The sequence below is a fragment of the Lissotriton helveticus genome, chromosome 1_1, assembly GCF_964261635.1.
Source record: "Lissotriton helveticus chromosome 1_1, aLisHel1.1, whole genome shotgun sequence".
In the NCBI taxonomy this organism is placed as follows: domain Eukaryota; kingdom Metazoa; phylum Chordata; class Amphibia; order Caudata; family Salamandridae; genus Lissotriton; species Lissotriton helveticus.
Window position 1 is genome coordinate 1,185,091,148 of NC_136057.1, and position 16,953 is coordinate 1,185,108,100.

General features: G+C 46.4%; 2 protein-coding genes across 2 annotated transcripts in view; one reads left to right on the top strand and one right to left on the bottom strand.

Moving 5' to 3' along the window:
* The window catches only part of FBXL13 (F-box and leucine rich repeat protein 13), a 1,354,404-nt gene that overhangs the window by 716,488 nt on the left and 620,963 nt on the right, over nt 1-16,953 (bottom strand). Inside the window, exon 12 of the mRNA XM_078679367.1 lies at nt 1,221-1,353. Within this exon, the coding sequence (XP_078535493.1) occupies nt 1,221-1,353 (133 nt within the window). The remainder of the gene's footprint in view (nt 1-1,220; nt 1,354-16,953) is intronic.
* The window catches only part of LRRC17 (leucine rich repeat containing 17), a 250,265-nt gene continuing 234,477 nt past the window's right edge, over nt 1,166-16,953 (top strand). The window contains exon 1 of the mRNA XM_078679379.1: nt 1,166-1,283. The gene's annotated coding sequence lies outside the window, so the exon portion shown is untranslated. The remainder of the gene's footprint in view (nt 1,284-16,953) is intronic.

A 16,953-nucleotide genomic window follows, 5' to 3' on the forward strand; every position in this document is an offset into this window, starting at 1 on the left:
ACAGTAGAACTGCAAGCAGCAGCATGCTTGCTCCTGCCACACTTCCTTGTCATAAGCGCACCTCACATTCAGCTCTTCACATTTCTTTTGTGAATGCCAACTGTGATGTAATCTTGTGATTCTTGTGTTATTGGCTGCACTATGCAGGCATGTGCAATCAGAATACTAAAGCGAACACAACTAAATTCCACATGAACACTGTACTGACAAACTATGATCACTAAGGATATGGGTAAAATTTGAACTGCCAACTTAGGACGCCTACAGATGGCTAACTCAGTCTCACTTGTATATGGATGCATTTATCATACAGGAGATATATATCCACTGCCTGAGGTTTCAGAACTGGCTTGGGTGGTTCACTTTCAAAGGTGTCCAAACACATTCTTTGTGCAAAGTGATGGCTCTCATGGCATACAGCACTGCGATGGCCTCAGGGTAACGGACAGCAGTTCAATTGTCATTTTAGGACATGCATGGTGTGCCCCTCCTGGCCACAGAACATTTTCTTGACCTCACATTACCAGAGACAGGCCTAGGCTTCAGCGCATGCGCTATAATAGTGGAATACCAGGATCAAAATAAAAGGCAGGATACTAGTTTCACATGACGTCAGGCACTAGGAACAGGGGTCCCTCTATTCACCATGCCCATCACTGGCAATAAGGAAAGAAAAATAAAAGCTCCACAATGCAATTTCCAGTTGATTAAATCGTCAAGCTGCGTTGAAGGTGTCACATATGACATGGTTCCCCCTTGAAGGACCCACTAGCTGGCCTGATTAATTAAATCAAATAAATACGCGTAAAGCTCCTGTTCATGTGAAGCAAGTACATTGAAACACTATGTAGTCCGTAGGTCAAGAAGTTTGTAGGAAGTTTGCCGTCTTTCTTACGATAGAAAAAGCAGAGTTGTGGGGGTTTCTAATTTAGATTTTATACGGCATGAACTCTAGCTACCAGAAGCAGGATAGAATGAACACACACGAGTCCTAAGCGCGCGCACGGCAGTGTTTAGAGATGTGACACCAGGCTGGAAGGGAGCCAAGCCCGTCCAGCGCTCGGCCTGCCTGCTCAAAGTGTAAGCAGCTGGGGTCGTGTAACTTAAAACCTAGGAGAGGGAAGCCTTCAGGGGGGCTGGCTCTGCGAGCACGGCGGTGCGGCCCCAGTGCTCCGGAGAAGAGGCAGGCAGGCGCGCGCGCACGCACCGCGGCCACTAACCTGGGTGCAGCCCGACAGGTCCAGGTAGATGAGCTTCCGGCAGCCTTTCCCGCCCGTGGCCAGGTACTGTAACCCTTTATCCGTGAACTTCCGGCAGTGGGCCAGGCTGAGGTACTGCAGGTTCGGCAGGCATCTGCAGGGGAGAGAAACAAAGCAGATAACAGCATGCTGCGCGCCAAGTCGCTTACAAGGGCCAGGCAGCGCGGGCTATTCTGGCCAGAACAGCATCAGAGGCAGAGGATGGCAAAACGCGGCTCTTACTGGAGTGAGGCAATTCGAATCCCATTCAGTACGCACAGCACACATCGAGTTTATTTAAATAGGGCTTTCCCCCGTGTACTTTTGAATTATAGGGCAAATGCAAGTTAGAGAAGAAAATGATTAAGCGACCTCTGGCAATCTGCATTGTATCTGGAATCGGCTGTGGGCATTGCAAAAAATGCTAGGCAAAGTTGACCCGATTATATATCATTTTGCTACAGTCTTAAACCTTATCTCTCAGCCTTTGAAGGCTCCGGCGAGGGTGATCCAGCGTGCTTTTGGAGGATAATCCCATTTAAGTAATCGGAGATCACATTTTTGGGAGAGCGAGGCGGTTTTCAGGGCTGGTGACCCTGTTCAAGTCTATGGGAAGCAGCTGGGAAGTATGCTGGAACTAATAATTTGTATAGCTCGACTGGTACAACAGGAAAAGTTTGCCCTGCTCCTCCATTTAAATACTTCTGCAAAATTGTCCCCGGCTGGTGCAATATTGCCTGGAATTATTGCGTAATTTTCATGTTTTGCTGCAGCTTTTGCGACCTTATCTATGTTTTCATTCAGACTTACTCCGTTTCCTGGCTCTGTTAATGTGAATTTGGAGCAGTTTGCAGGGACCTTCGCCTGCTCTCACAATACTCTGAAACCGCGCCTGCAATCTTCCTGCACTTGCAGCTTTTATACAGTTCTGGGTTTCGTTCATGGAATGCATAGGTTATAAAAACAACTCATTTCCCATTCATATTATGTAGTATTTTAAAAGCATCCGCATCAGCGCCCAGGACTAGCGGGCGGGGCGCTCAAATTGTCATACATGCAAAGCCACACATATACCCCAGTCGAAGTGATCTATATACCAGATGTCTGAAAATGTGCTGCCGATTTAAACTTTGGTGCAAAAACTAAGAATAATGGATGAAAACATTTCAGTGGGGATTTACGTTACTGTATTTTTGTCCTCTTGCACTCAAGAGAGCATAATTCATGTTCAATTTAGAACCCGAACAGCACCAAAAAAGGCTGAAAAGTATTTAACAGACATGTTTCGCATTCAACTCGCCAGTAACCGAAGTCCTGAGTGTCAAATGAACATTAGATTGGTGAAGAATTCGTTCATACTGGAACTAATTCATCATCAGACATATTGTTTATTTAAAAGTATATCTTATAAAGGGTTGCTGCAGATGTAGAGCATGATTACACTAAACTCGTGCACTCGCCAGCAGAGGGTGCATGACGAATACCAAGTACCTGAAGTGCAAGTATTGTACCGCGGCGGCATCGTCTCGTATGTATAGGGTGGTGGGGGAGGGGGGCTAAGGGGGTTCTAGAGAAGCGTTATTGTTTAATAATAATCAGAGAAATGGCCCTGTGGTGGGAGGTATGTCTCGAGCTCACCCCTCTACACCAGCAGCCTGTCCTTATTCCCTCTGATCATGGCTGGCTCTCTTCAGGGTCATTGGATATGTGCAGAAATGGAGGATCAAACTATGCAACAGGGTTGATTGAATTATGTAGCGAAAAAACAAATTATGGCATTTTTCACTATTTTATCATATTAAAACAATGTAATGCCCTCTAGACGAAAGTTTCACCATGATAGTATCAGTTCAACGCTTGAATACAGCAACCTTAACCGAAAGCTGACCATTTAATCTTTGGAAAGTATCAGCCACTGTGTGACATGACGTGTAGAGCTTTTTTTTAGTACCCTGAGATCTGTTGGAGCTAGAAACAATATTTTTTAGGTAAAATCTGCAAATTATACAGCAAATGGAAGATGTGCGCTAAAACCATACGCTTGCAGGAAATCCTTGTCTTGCAAGCACTCTGAAGCAGCTTTTTGCAGTGTGTGGTGTTACAGAATGCCAACCAATGAACGCTAGACGCTGTGAAAAGGCTCATTGGCGCATTAGAGTATCTGCTTTCCCATGCAAGGATCTGCAGGAATTTGATAGTGTGATGTCCTCAAACCAGCACCTCCGTTTCCTCTACATAGCCCACCAGTGTTTGTCAAAAACCTGTTTTGTTGCTGTCACTTCAAAGTAATATCAGGGGTGTAGCTTGGTCAGTAAGATTGGGGGCTGTGAGCTTCAGAATTTCCAACAATCACGATGGCATATGATGTTAAAATATACTATATGACAAGCAGATTACACGAGAGGGGATAAAGGGGCAGTGGAAAGGGAGACAGGGGAAATAAGTGAGAGAAAGTACAATATTTTGTAAAATAACCACCATTTTTGAAGACTTTCAAAGCACAGATAGATAGAGTGTGTGTTTGTGTCTGTCTTTGTAAAACTTCCTGGTAAAATCGGTCAGACACCTCACCATACCCAACTGAAAGCACATGTAGCCAAACATCCCTCCCTCCCCCCGAAGCTACGCCCCTGAGTAATACTCTGTAATATAGAAACTGCTGCGTCTTCTCCCTGGCGGATAAATAATGGAATCGTTCATTCGTTTTCCAGTCTCAAAGTCTCTTTTTGAGATATCACAACTTGTATCTGATGAGAGCATTGTGAGTGGCTCGCAGGCAGTCCACGTAGGAGTAACGTGGCTCTGGAGCTGGATTGGTGTGAGTTGCAATAACGTGCCCTGATCTGCTTTCCGTTGTAGGGATCCTTTCTCAGAGTATGCACAGCATGCACTGCGGTTTTCTCTCCCTTCACTACTCCCCACGCAGCACATCTGGTATTGTTAATGCAAACAACATGGTGGAGCGAGATAGCTTGTTCTCAATGTAGGAAAAGAAGCAATCTGAGTCTCTCTGTAGACTGTGATTCATTTGTCACCGGAAAAAAACAAGGTACCTCGACGAGTGCTAAAGAACAAAGCAAAGGCACAATCTGGACATCTGGTGGAACTGTTAGATGGTTTAACTCTTAAAAACCTAGGTTTGCATGTCTGAGTCTGTCTGGAGTCCTCAGCATAACTCTCAGTGCATCGAAGCTGCGGCAAGGCACTTTGGACATTTCACATCAGGGGGCGTTTCATCTTTCCTTTGAAGCGTATGCATGAGATTTATGCCCTAGAGATCTAAGCAGCACGTGTTTTTCCCTGCGGGTACAATGGCAGCAAATGTGGGTGCAACCTCCGAATGAGGGATTCTAGATGATTGTGCAATTGCTGAGTGCAGCATCAGGTCAGGTCTGACTGGTGATGGCGCTTCCAGGAAGGTCTAATTCAAGGAACCCCAAGTCTCACTCCCTGTGTGTAGATATCACATCTTGGAGTGGAGCTGGAGTCTCACTTCTGGGCAGTCTCCTGCCTCGGAATAATAGTCATTTTATTAGAACAGTCAAAAGAGGTCCAACCCTTCAAATCTCAGTCCTGTAGACACGTGGCCCTTGTGAGTCCAGGTAGCAGTGGATGAATTCACTTGGTAAGAGTTCAAATCGGAGACCATATTGCTTTACCGGTTCAAATGAGGGTGTGGGGGAGAGGGGGATCTATTGTAAATCAGTCCCTAGTTTTCCACCTGCCCCATTCTTTTTAGGTCTCGGCCTGCGTAGGCTGCGCTTGTGAGAAATTTTGTTTCATTATGGAGGCTTGAACCCGCCCCTCTTCTCCATTGGCTGACTTCCGAAACGGAGGCCAGCCATTGGAGGAGAGGGGCATCACTCCGTTCAAGCCCGGATTCGGGGGGGGGGGTTTACTTTCTTTGTCTCCTCTTCCCATTGGCTGGAATTTTACATTCCAGCCAATGGGAAGAGGAGAGAAAGAAAACACGCCCCCGAATCCGACAATCACGGCGCGTTTCTCCGAGGCATTTCTTCTTGACCTCAGAGAAAGGCTGATGTGCTTTCCCTCACTCTGTGCCCCCGAACATTCCAGCAAAAAACACAGTTGATGGACAGAATGTAGAACAATGTCATACATTCACCCCAGTGCAAGGATCTGGGCCTAATCCATCATTTTTTGCACTCCACACCACCCTGGGTTAGACACTGGCTATATGCAAATCAGCTCTGACCCTGTGCCTCAAGGGAACAGTCCAGTCCGAACTACCAAGCCATGTCTTTCCCAGACCGGAATCAAGCATCCAAGGACCTGTTTCTGGCTATCAGCCTTCATCAGCCTGGATAGCTTGACTCCAGTGGTGTGGAGAGCCTGGGATTCACGTCTGAGCATACCCAGCCCACTCGGGGTGAAAATTGCAAAAAACATTCCAGCAGCAAAGCAGACTCTGTTGGATGCTGGTGTTCACGCCGCCACCCATTGGCCTTAGATGTGTTCTGCCAGGGGACTTCAGTCGGCATCGCGGTCTCTCTCTATCGAAAGCTGCAAGGTCGACTATCCGCTATCGCAGCGGCACCACAGGACAAACGGCCCGGGGGAGGAGCCAAGCCCCTTCGGATTCCACTAGGCCCAGCTGCTTCTCACAACCTCCACTGGTGTCTTGCGTTGCCGCAATGCCACCCTGTCGCAGTCTCTCTTCACCAAAGGCCGCAAGGCTGACAAACTGCTTCCACAGTGGCTGCACAGGTCAAACGGCCCGGGGGAGGAGTCAGGCCCCATCTACAGCTGCCGATCCCAGCCGCCCGTGCCTTTTGCCAGGACCTCGCTTTACGGTAATGCTGCCCTGCTGAGACTGTCACTCGACTCTCTTCACAGCGGCCTCGGGCACCGAGGCGCCACACGATGTTTCCTCACCCACGCTCTCTAGTCCCGCTCTGCACCTTCGGTCGCGCTCAGTGTCTTTCGTCTTGCTGGGTGAGCAGCGGTCTGTCATGCAGGCCAGGGACTTGCCAACACCACTTGTAGCTCGATTTTCAGCTGCAAACTCGTGCCCCTGGCGATCCAGTTTAGGTCACGGGCACTTTTGTTGCTACTTGGCGGCTGGATGTGTGGATATTTCGGGTTTCAAGGACCTGAGTGACGGAGCTCTTTTATGCCGCCGCCATTGCTATCGGCTCCAAAGCCGCGCCCCAGGACCCAAGTGTCTTAATCTCAGCCTCCTAGTTTAAAGCTGTCATCCAGCCATGAGCAATGTCTCCAAGCCTTACATCCATAAAATGACATCTGTAAGCAGCTAATCATACAACGAAAGGAAGGATCTCAAATATACTTGGTCCATGAGCCAGTCCTTACCTGTGAACTTTAGACTTTTGAATGGTTTTATTATGTTGGTCCAAATCTTACTCTTTTCCCAGAAACACTGGTTTAGATTCTTAAGCTTCCCTTCATGAGAGTTGCATTTTAAATGATGCACCATTTTGGTAGGTTACCCTTCAAACTATGTCAAGCATTTTCTTAAGTTTTCTGGAGGCTTGCTCCCTCGCCCCAGGAATTACACAATATTCTAGATTAGGCAAAAAGTTGAGAGGCCACAACTGTTTGTACCAGTCAGTCTATCCTGCAATTTCTTTTTTTTAATTTCACGCTTTAGGGCAGGAGTCGCCAACCTTTTTTGTCGTGAGAGCTACTTCTGATCGAAGAAAATCATAGTGAGTTACTGAAGGACAAGGAACTTGCTCATTGTTCCTAGAGACCCCCCATGCCTGATTTCATTGATTAAAGCCTAATTCCACTGAGTCAATACTTTTTAGCTGATTAATAGCATTGTCACCAGGGGTGGAGAAGGACTATGATGTTTAAAAAATATCACCTGTAAAAATGTCTTCTCAATGCAGTGATATAACCTGTTGTTCTGAGATGAAACACTTCTGCATGTTAGAGAAATAACCAGGAACTTCAAATTTACATTTCTCCCATTATTTCATTAAAACAATGTGAATAAAGATAAAACAATGTGAATAAAGATACTGACTCCAGTTTGTGCCTCGTCGCAACACCCAGACCACGGCAATGTTGTCCCACAAGGCCTTTCGCGTCGCAGCAAAGCAGACAAAAAAGGGGGCATTCTCAAACAAAACTGCCCCCGCTGCTTCTCGCCTTTGTTGCCGGTTTCCCCAGGTCGCGGTAGCAGTATGCCTTGGCACTTACCGTCTTTTCTTCGTGCTTCTAGACGGAGGAGAAAAACTCTGTGCCCCTTTAGGGGCCTTTAAGGCAGGCCTGAGACTGCGGCCCTGCCCCACCCCTTGCTTCTGAGTTTTTCGGCGTGTGTTCTTCCTGGACGCGGCTTCCTCACTTGGTCCGCTAGTGTCTCCAGGCCATTTCTCCTGCGTTCTTTACCGGTCTGGAGCCCAACGCCAGCTCCTTCCCAGTTTTTACTCCTTTCCGCTCCACAGGTTCGGACGCTGGTCCAACCTTTCCGCAGCGGGGCCACTCCACAGTCCACTGACGCTGGATCGTGTTGCAGCTGGTTCCCGACGACTCCTCCGGACCGCTACTCTGCCGCTGACTGCTCTTCAACGCTGCAAGGCTCCTCCTGGCATCTTCTTCACAATCGCGCCACAGGTACAACTTCTCCTGGCAGGGGGGAAGTTATGTGATCATTCAGGGCCTTGAGTTGTGTGTTTGTGCAACGGGGGGGGGGGGGGTTACTAGTGACCTGCGTGCTTGTGCAGGGGATTAGGGGGTACTAGTGAGCTGGGTGTTTGTGCACTAGGGGTTACTAGTGAGCTGCGTGTTTGTGCAGTGGGATTACTCATGAACTGTATGTATGAGAAGGGGGAGTTTACTAGTGAGTTGTGTGTTTGTGCAACGGGGGTTACTAGTGAGCTGTGTGCTTTTGCAGGGGTTTAGGGGTACTAGTGAGCTGTGTGTTTGTGCACTGGGGGTTACTAGTGAGCTGCGTGTTTGTGCAGGGGGATTACTAGTGAACTGTGTGTATGAGGAGGGGGGTGTTTACTAGTTTAATTTGGTCCTGCGACCTTCGATTATAATCACCTAGCCTATCTAATAAACCCTTTACTTCCACCACACCATATCATGGTCTCTGTATATTGAAGCCGCAGCCGACCTCTGACCATCAAGATATCTGGATGTTTCACAAATCCCTGGATGTTGTCCACTAAATGCGCCCTGCCTGAGGATTTGTTGCTAATAACTTTGAAGGTGCCACTTGCATGTTATCCTCCGCACTTGTGCCCTTTTTCTCCAGAGAATACTGAACTGCTGTTCATGTCCAGTGCGCTGTGTACTATCAGTGGATTTGTCTCAAACCTATACTAGTTTATGAAACACAAAACAAATAATATATGATAATCTTTGCATTATGCAAAAACGTCTTTTAAATTGAAATGACCACTCCATTACACTCATGAATTGAATGTTATCTTAAAACATTTTGTAGTGCTAACCTTGCGTTTACGTCGATGACAGCAAAAACCATGAGTTGAATAATTGCAGCTCTGTTGTTGGCGTGCAGCTGTGCTTCTTAAAATATTTTATTGTAGATTTAATAGAATCATTTTCCATCAATGTCATGATATATTATTGGATCGAAAGGAGTGCAACTTTTAGGACCATCTAGTTGTAAATATTGGCTACAGATCACTTTTCTTGCCTCTGCCCCCTGTTTGTGATCGCTTTTCTTGCCTCTGTTCCCTGGTTGTGCCCGTTTTTAATTGCCTCTGTTCCCTGGTTGTGCTAGTTTTTTCTTGCCTCTGCCCCCTAGTTGAGCTCGTTTTTTCTTGCCTCTGTTCCCTGGGGCGTTACTGGGCGGAGGAGGGCGTGTGGTGAGGGGCAGTGGGTGCCCAGGGCATGGACGCCAGCGCACCGGCTGACCTGTGTCTCTGTGGGTGGCTCTGTGGCTGTGTGTGTGGCTCTGTGGCTGTGTGTGTGTGTGTGGCTCTGTGTGTGTGTGGCTGTGTGTGTGTGGCTCTGTGTGTGTGTGTGTGTGTGTGTGTGGCTCTGTGTGTGGCTCTCTGTGTGTGTGTGGCTCTGTGTGTGTGTGTGGCTCTCTGTGTGTGTCTCTGTGTGTGTGTGTGTGGCTCTGTGTCCGCTAATACTCTCTACTACTCTCTAGTGCTCACCTATTGCCATTGTAAATGACAATACCATTTATTTATGTTTTAAAAAAAACAAAAAATGAAAAAAATCCATTTGCAATGCCAATAGCTCTAACTTTAACAAAGCCGAGACCATTGCATTGTAAATGCTTGTTTTTCTTTCTTCCCAACCATTTTGATTACGTTTTCAGCTGTATATAATCATTAAAGCGGTAAACAGACAGGCATCATGGGAAGTGTCAATAAGTCAGTTAATACTGTAGTTATGCAACAGTATAGTGCAGTGCAGGTGTGTAATACAGTAACAAAAAAAAGTGAAAAACAAGAAACGGTAATGAGCAGGATTATATGTTATAATTGTGAGGTTTAAAACATGGGAGTGTTGAGTGTGGGTGTGTTCCACTGCGGGTCTGTAGCCACAAGCCATGAAGTGTCATCTGTAGGAAGCTATCATCGCGCAATGAGCGCTATTGAATGAGTGGTGCACAATTCGAGGAGCGGGGTGATGGAGGCTCGACGAGGCTGGTCTGGTGTCGTCCTTGCTATCACTTTTGAATGTGAGGATCAAGTAGTCCCATGCAGACACAATGGGGTATTTACGAAGACCTCAGCCCCCCTCACTATGCAGACTCTGGTTCTGCCCATTGGATCATCGTGTCCTGCCACAGAGTGACCATAGGCAAGGACAATGCCTTCCATCTCATTGTGATTGTGGGTCTCGCCAGAAGTAGGGCTGGATCAAGGAATCGATTTGTCACCCCTCCAATCTTTCATCATATTTAGCGCCTTAGTATGCAGCTACCTATGCAATTCAATTCACTTCGACCAGTGGTCTTGGAGAGAATTGTGCACACTGCTTTTCAAAAGGACTGGGTCAAAGGGCAAAGCTTGTGAGGGGTGGTAATGGGGGCAGTCTGATCTATCCCATGATCAAGTAAACCTAGTGCAGCATGTTGTGCTGTATGTATCGAAATCACGCGTTGGGAGAGGCTGTGTGGATATGCAAGCGCTTTGTCCCATTTTGTTTGTCCTAGAGGGCGGACAAGTTCTTGCAGAGTGCAGCAAAAAAATCTACGGATCTGTCGAGATGGCTTATCAATTTCGGAGAAAAGCTTCCGCCCTATTCCCATGCTCAACAGTACCTGGAGTAAATGGTGAGTACAGGGCTCAGTGTTAGTGATTCCCCAAAGATGTTTCAGGTCTGAAATCAAGCGGTGGTGCAGTAGAAACTGTGCCACTGGTAACCCGGTTTGCTCAGACAAGAGATCAAAGGGGATTAGGGCTTTATTCTGGAACAAGACCCCTGTGGTACTTATGCTCGTTTCCTCCCAGGCCCCTGCAGCATCTCACCCTGTGGTCTTCCAGAATATACAAATGCTCTGGAGCAGATTCACAGGAGGATAGAACGCTTCAGTTGGAGTGGCTCACAGGGCACCCGGACAGCAGCTATGGGCTTTACTCAGCAGCTTGTTTTAGGGCTTTGGTAGTTCTGATTTTGAGAGATATAGTTCCCTAGCGATAGTCGGGGCTCTCCGCCTGTCACTTTTGCCCATCTCAGACAAGTTGCGGCCAGCCAGCTAACAGGCTAACCACTGGAGTTGTGCCCAATGTAGTAATGTTCGAATTTCATAGATTCCTCCGTTCCGTAGGTAGTTGCAGCTCGGCCAGCGCAAATCTACGCCGCCAGTTGTTTCAGATCAAATCTACCAAAATGGTGTTCAATGTACGGAATATGCTACGGGATATAGGGCTAGGCAAGTGGGCGAAAGAGTAAAGAAGTCTTGGCAAATATAACCATGTTGGAGAGGGCAAAGCCGTCCTACACTGTCATGGGAAGAGAGAGCACAAGACCGTGATTTGATGCCTATGGAAAGACATTGTCTTCACTAGATTGCCGTCCAATAAGTTGTTGCTGACATGATCTATATTGATATGTAGGTATAAAAATGGGGAGGGTTGCCACTTGGTCTTGTGGGCACTTATCACTATGATGTGCATGGGCAAGTGGGATTCAGTGGGAACAGGAATGTTTTAGTCCAGTTGATCACCAATTCCGAAGTAGCTGTGAAAGCCTCTAGTACGAGCACGATGTTGGACACCCCCTCACGGATATCTCTGATGTTTATCGAGACATCATTCACGTAGAGTGAGACTGCATGTGTCTCATCATTGATCGGGATGCCCCTGGTTCTCCACAAATGGTGGATGTGATGATCTAAAGGCTCAATCACCAACGCAAAAAGTAGTGACAAAAGAGGGCACCCTGGTGTGTGCCATGGCCCGCCAGGAATGGGTCAGAGATGAGCTGACCAATCTTTACTTCTGCTGTTGGTTCGGTGTAAAGTAGTCTGACCAGCCTGAGGAACCTCTCCCCCAGCACTTTGAACATGTAGGCCCTGTCCAGCATGTCAAAGGCCTTTTCTAAATCCAAAGCCATGCAGGCTGAGTAAGGCCAACGTGATGGCACCTCCTGTAAGAGCCTGTGTAACCTGTGTATATTGAGGGAGGTGGATCTGCTGGGAATAAAGCCATTTTGGCAGGGGTGGACAAAAATGTTCATTGCTTTCAGCAGTCTAGAATTTTGCTTAGGATCATATAATCGCTGCCCAATATGGCCAGTGGTTGTTGAGTGGTGACCTCAAGTGGATTGAACCCTGGCCTTGGGAGAGAGATCACAAGGGCCTTGCACATAGATTGTGGCAATATTCCGGTATCTAGGGCAGAGTTCTGCCAAATTCGGGACCAGTAGGTCCCCATATGTCTTGTAAAATTAATTTGGCAGTCCGTCCATGCCTGGGGTTTTGCAAACTGGGGAGTCGCATATGGTGCTACAGAGTTCTTGCTCTGTGATTGGGCAGTTTAGAGAGGGCCTTTGCATGGCAGGCACCACTGGTATGGTGATCAGGCAGAGGAAGTCAGTGCCGTCAGGCAGCAGCGGAGAACTTGCGAAGCAATACAATGCATGATAGAGGGTGCAGAATGCTGTGTGTGTATGTCTTCCTGAGAATATGCCATATTACCTGGGGAGAGTCAGATGGCAGATGTGGGAGTGGTGACTGAGTCTTGTCATATCAGCCATGCAAGCAAGAGACCCAACCTGTTCCTCACTATGTGCACCATAGCATGGTATGCCTTATAATCTATGCAGAGTAAAGATTAAATCAGCTCCGCCTGGCTAAAGGCTTGGTCTTCCAGGACAGCCTGCTGGAGCCTCTAAGTCGGGACCAGTGATAGGTGACTCCCCCAGGTGAGTGGTAGGAGCAATGAGTTGTGATCGAAAATGGGCCTACCTAGGTGTTTTGCAATAGTCACTAACATCTGTGTGGCAGGGAGTCACAAGAAGCAGCCCACCCTGATTCGGAGGTCGTGGGCGGGGAATAAAAGAGGTATTCCGAAGAGCAGGGGTGGAATAAAAAGAGGCATTCGTGAGAGCTGGGTTGGAGAGCCCTCCAGCTGTCTACCAGTGACCAGTGTGGCAGCCATTGTGTGAGGTGTTGTGCTGCACGAAATATGGGTCATCGAGGGACAAGAGGATGTGGCCTATCAAGTACAGTGTCTAGTAAGCAGTTGAAAAATCCGCCGATTGCCCATTGGAGGTAGGACCAGCTGCACAGACAGCTCCAACAGGAACTGCGACTGACCTATGTTCGGTAAGGAGATGCTATCCAGCAGGACAGCAGTGCCATTAAGATCACTTCTACAAAACACATAGGGAAAAGATCACTTCTACAAAACACATAGGGAAAAGATCACTTCTACAAAACACATAGGGAAAAGATCACTTCTACAAAACACATAGGGCCCTTGTCTGCCATTACGTCTACGCACTTGAAGGGGACCAGGGGTCTGATGCAAAGGAGTGTCCCACTTGCATAGCCAGAGTGACCTGTACACACACGCCCCATTCTGATAGCATTGCAAGTTTTCAATACTTTTCCTTCCCCAACTTCAAATCACTCAGTCACTCTTGAAGCAGGAGGTAAACATTACAGGGTTTTTCTTTTGCCCCAGAAGTGTTAAAGGGAGGCAGGGGTGGCTGGAGGGAAAGTGGCAGAAACAGCAGCATCGATCAACTTTCACAGTGAAGTTTCTTGTATCACCATAAGCTGAGTGTCCAGCACTAAACATTGAACTGAGTAGCAGGTGACCCTACTAATGTACGCAATGAGAGTGAAAAGAGGCGGGAACACTGCACTCGTAGGATTTTGGACTAACCCATACCTCCTCAGTGATGCAAAATAGCCCAATTTCACGTTGCATGACAGCCTGATGCCAAATGAAATGGGCATGAGTTGGGATGGGGTGCATCCCATCTTGTTTTTCACGTGATATGTATAGCTTGCAATAGATGAGCAGTGGCATAGGGAACACCCCCACTTTAGCAACTTAAGCGGTGGCTGCCACTGGACCCAATAAGCTGGTTAACAGGGCCACATAAACATTAATTCATTGTTTTCGGGCGTTTTATGTCTGTAGACAAAATGTATATATATGACACTGCTAGGAAGTACCATGAGAGAGGATTGTGAGAATTCACTGGCATGCACAGGGAAGGTAACACATAGAAAAACATTAAATAAGGGAACAACAGAGAGATGAACACATAGAAAAACATTGAGCATGAGAGAGAAAGAGATGAAAAAAAGTAAGGATGGGAAACAAATTGGGGTAGAGAGAAAGGGAAACGAGCATTGGCAAAGCCAATAGGTCTTGCCAATGCTAGATGTTTGGCCTTTGTCCATTTTTTTTTTTAAATAAAAGAGCGATGCAAAGAAAATACAGGTGCTATGACAGGGTCAGTGTTGACTGCGTCATAGTGCTTTTGGTATCTTTCTTTTAGCCATGTTGCACAGCAGACCTATTGGCTTAGCTAATGCTTACTTTTGTCTGATGTTGCTGCTGTTTATTTGACTGTGCCTGGGACTGTGCTACACAGGCCTCAGATGATGTGCTCTGACCCCTAAAACATGTCGAAATTGGATACATTCCTAAATGGCATATTTAACTTACCTATAAGTATATGGTACAGTTTATGGTACCCCATATAGCCAGGGTTAGTACATTAAGGGCCAGATGTAGGTGAGGGACATTTACCGACTCATAAATACCGAATTTTACCGATTCGGTATTTATGAATTGGTAAATATGAAGCTGGGAGATGTAGGTATTTTTAAAAATAGAAATACCGAATCGGTAACATTCGGTATTTACCGATTCGGTAAATACCGATTCGGTATTTACCGAATCGGTAAATACCGAATGTTGCAAGGGTGCAGGGGGTGTCACTTTGACACCCTCTAGCACCCGAAGTAAAGGCATGTGTGACATGTGGCACACATACATGCCCTTAGGGCATGTCTGTGTGTCACATTGCACAGTGTGCATGCACAGATGTGCATGCACACCTGGATTCGGTATTTTACCACACAATAGGATTGTGTGGTAAAATACCGACTCTTAAGGGCCTGTGACACTCTCAGGAGTGTCACCTACATTTGGATTTACCGAATCGGTAAAATTACCGATTCGGTATTTTACAGAATCGGTAAATTTACCGAATCGGTAAATTTTCCGATTCTGTAAAATAATGGCCCCTACATGCCAATTCCTAAATACCGGTCGGTAACGGCCGAAATCGGCCGTTACCGACCGGTATTTGGGCTCCTACATCTGGCCCTAAATGTCATGAAGTGAACTGCAGTACTTATTGTGCCACCACCAAAGTGACAAGGTAAACATGCCTAGGCCTGCCACTGTGGTGCAGTTTTAAAAAATCCCAATTTGACCTGTCAAACAAAATCTTTTGAAAGGCGTAAACATCATCTTTAAGACATGCCTTAAATGTGCATTGGGCAGAGTGCATGATATTTCAAAGTAAGGCATATGTGTTTAATGTTTTGCAAGCCCTAGCAGTGAAAAGCCTCCAAAGTTGTGTTTTTTCACTGTGGAAATGCAGGCTCTCCCATTGGTTAACATTGGTTTACACTATTCCATGAATACATTCTAAATTCAGTTTGGGAATAGCTACAAAAACAAATGTGCAAGGACTCCTTTTAATAGTAATTTAATATCCAATTTAAAAGTAACATCAGATTTTATATTAACAATAAGGAACAGACACCTTCAGAAATTATCTGTTTCTACCCAAAGCCAAAAGGCATTCCTACTAGTGTGCAGTTGTCACCTGACCAGTGATGGCACCCCGCCTAGAGTGAGATGTGGACTGCTCCCAGACACTGGACAAAGGGCTTACATAGTGGGGTGTCCTTTTTTGTGCAGGATGGCCCTGGGCTGTGCACAGCCCCTTGCTGAGCATCAAAGGATACCTTCCCTGTCACAGGCAGATGTAGCTCACACCAGGGCCTGCCACACTTGTCTTGCTAGTCAGGCTGGCTCCAAACCCAGTGGGAGGCGGAGCTACCCCGGAACTGGTTTACAGTGATACGATGGAGTGTTTGTCAATTTCCTTATCAAACCCCCTGGATGGGAACAGGGAGCTAAGCACAAAGGAAGAAAGGTTCGACGGCGTTAGCTATTGATAAGGCGTTAGCTATGGATAAGAGGTTTCTGCGCTCTTCGAATCTCAGAGCCCAACATTACAAAACCCTATTTAATTTATACTATACGCCCGAAAAATTATTCTCGTGGGGGAAAGCGACAGATAGCAACTGCCCCAGATGTGGAAATGGCACAGCAGATCTTATACACAGGTTCTATGGCTGTGAAAAATTAAAAACTATCAAAACTGAAATAATACGATTTTTAGAGGGGGTACTTGATGTCAAAATTAACCTATCCCCAACCCTGATAATAATTGGTTGTGATGTGAAACTAAGTATGAGTATCGAGGCTGAAGCTTTAGTTTTTATTTCTGTAGCAGTCCTTAGGATTTTAATTAGCGCAGCCTGGAAGGATATAGAAGCCCCAACTTTTCAAATGTGGCTGTGTAGAATGCTGGGAATACATAATATTGAGGAAGCATTATATGATTTAAAGGGGGCGAAGCTAAGGGATGTGGGCAAGCGAATCTGGGCTCCAGTGGCTACTTGGAGGATAGCAACACTAACTACAAATGAATGATTTACTGGTTGTGGAGATATTTAACATGTCAATTGATTTTGTATGGTTTATTACCCTTTTTGTTTTGACTTGCATGACGGCATAATGCTATGCTTCTATCTATGTATGTATTTATATATCCATCTAGAAATATGTATTTACCGGTATGAACTCTCAATAAAAAAAAAAAAAAAAAAAGGAAGAAAGGTTCTACCATGTTGAGTTTGGGTAGAGAAGTGCAGCATAGGATTGTTTGCTGCCAGGCAAACATGAACTGCTGTAAAAGTGGGTAGGGTTATACCTGGGAACTTAGTCCCTTTTGGTTCGGGAGAAGCTAGAAGTCAACACCATCCACAGGCTAGTGCCAGGCCTAAACATGGCACCCCTGGGCACCTTTTTCAAAACACCAATGGACCTGTGGAAGACAGAAGAAGCTGCTAATGAGACCTGGGAAGAGATCACTCACAGGGCGGGCTCTCATTTGTACCCGGCAAATAGACCAATTGGTGGACAGAATGCTGAACAATGTCAAACATTCACCCCAGTACAGAGATCTG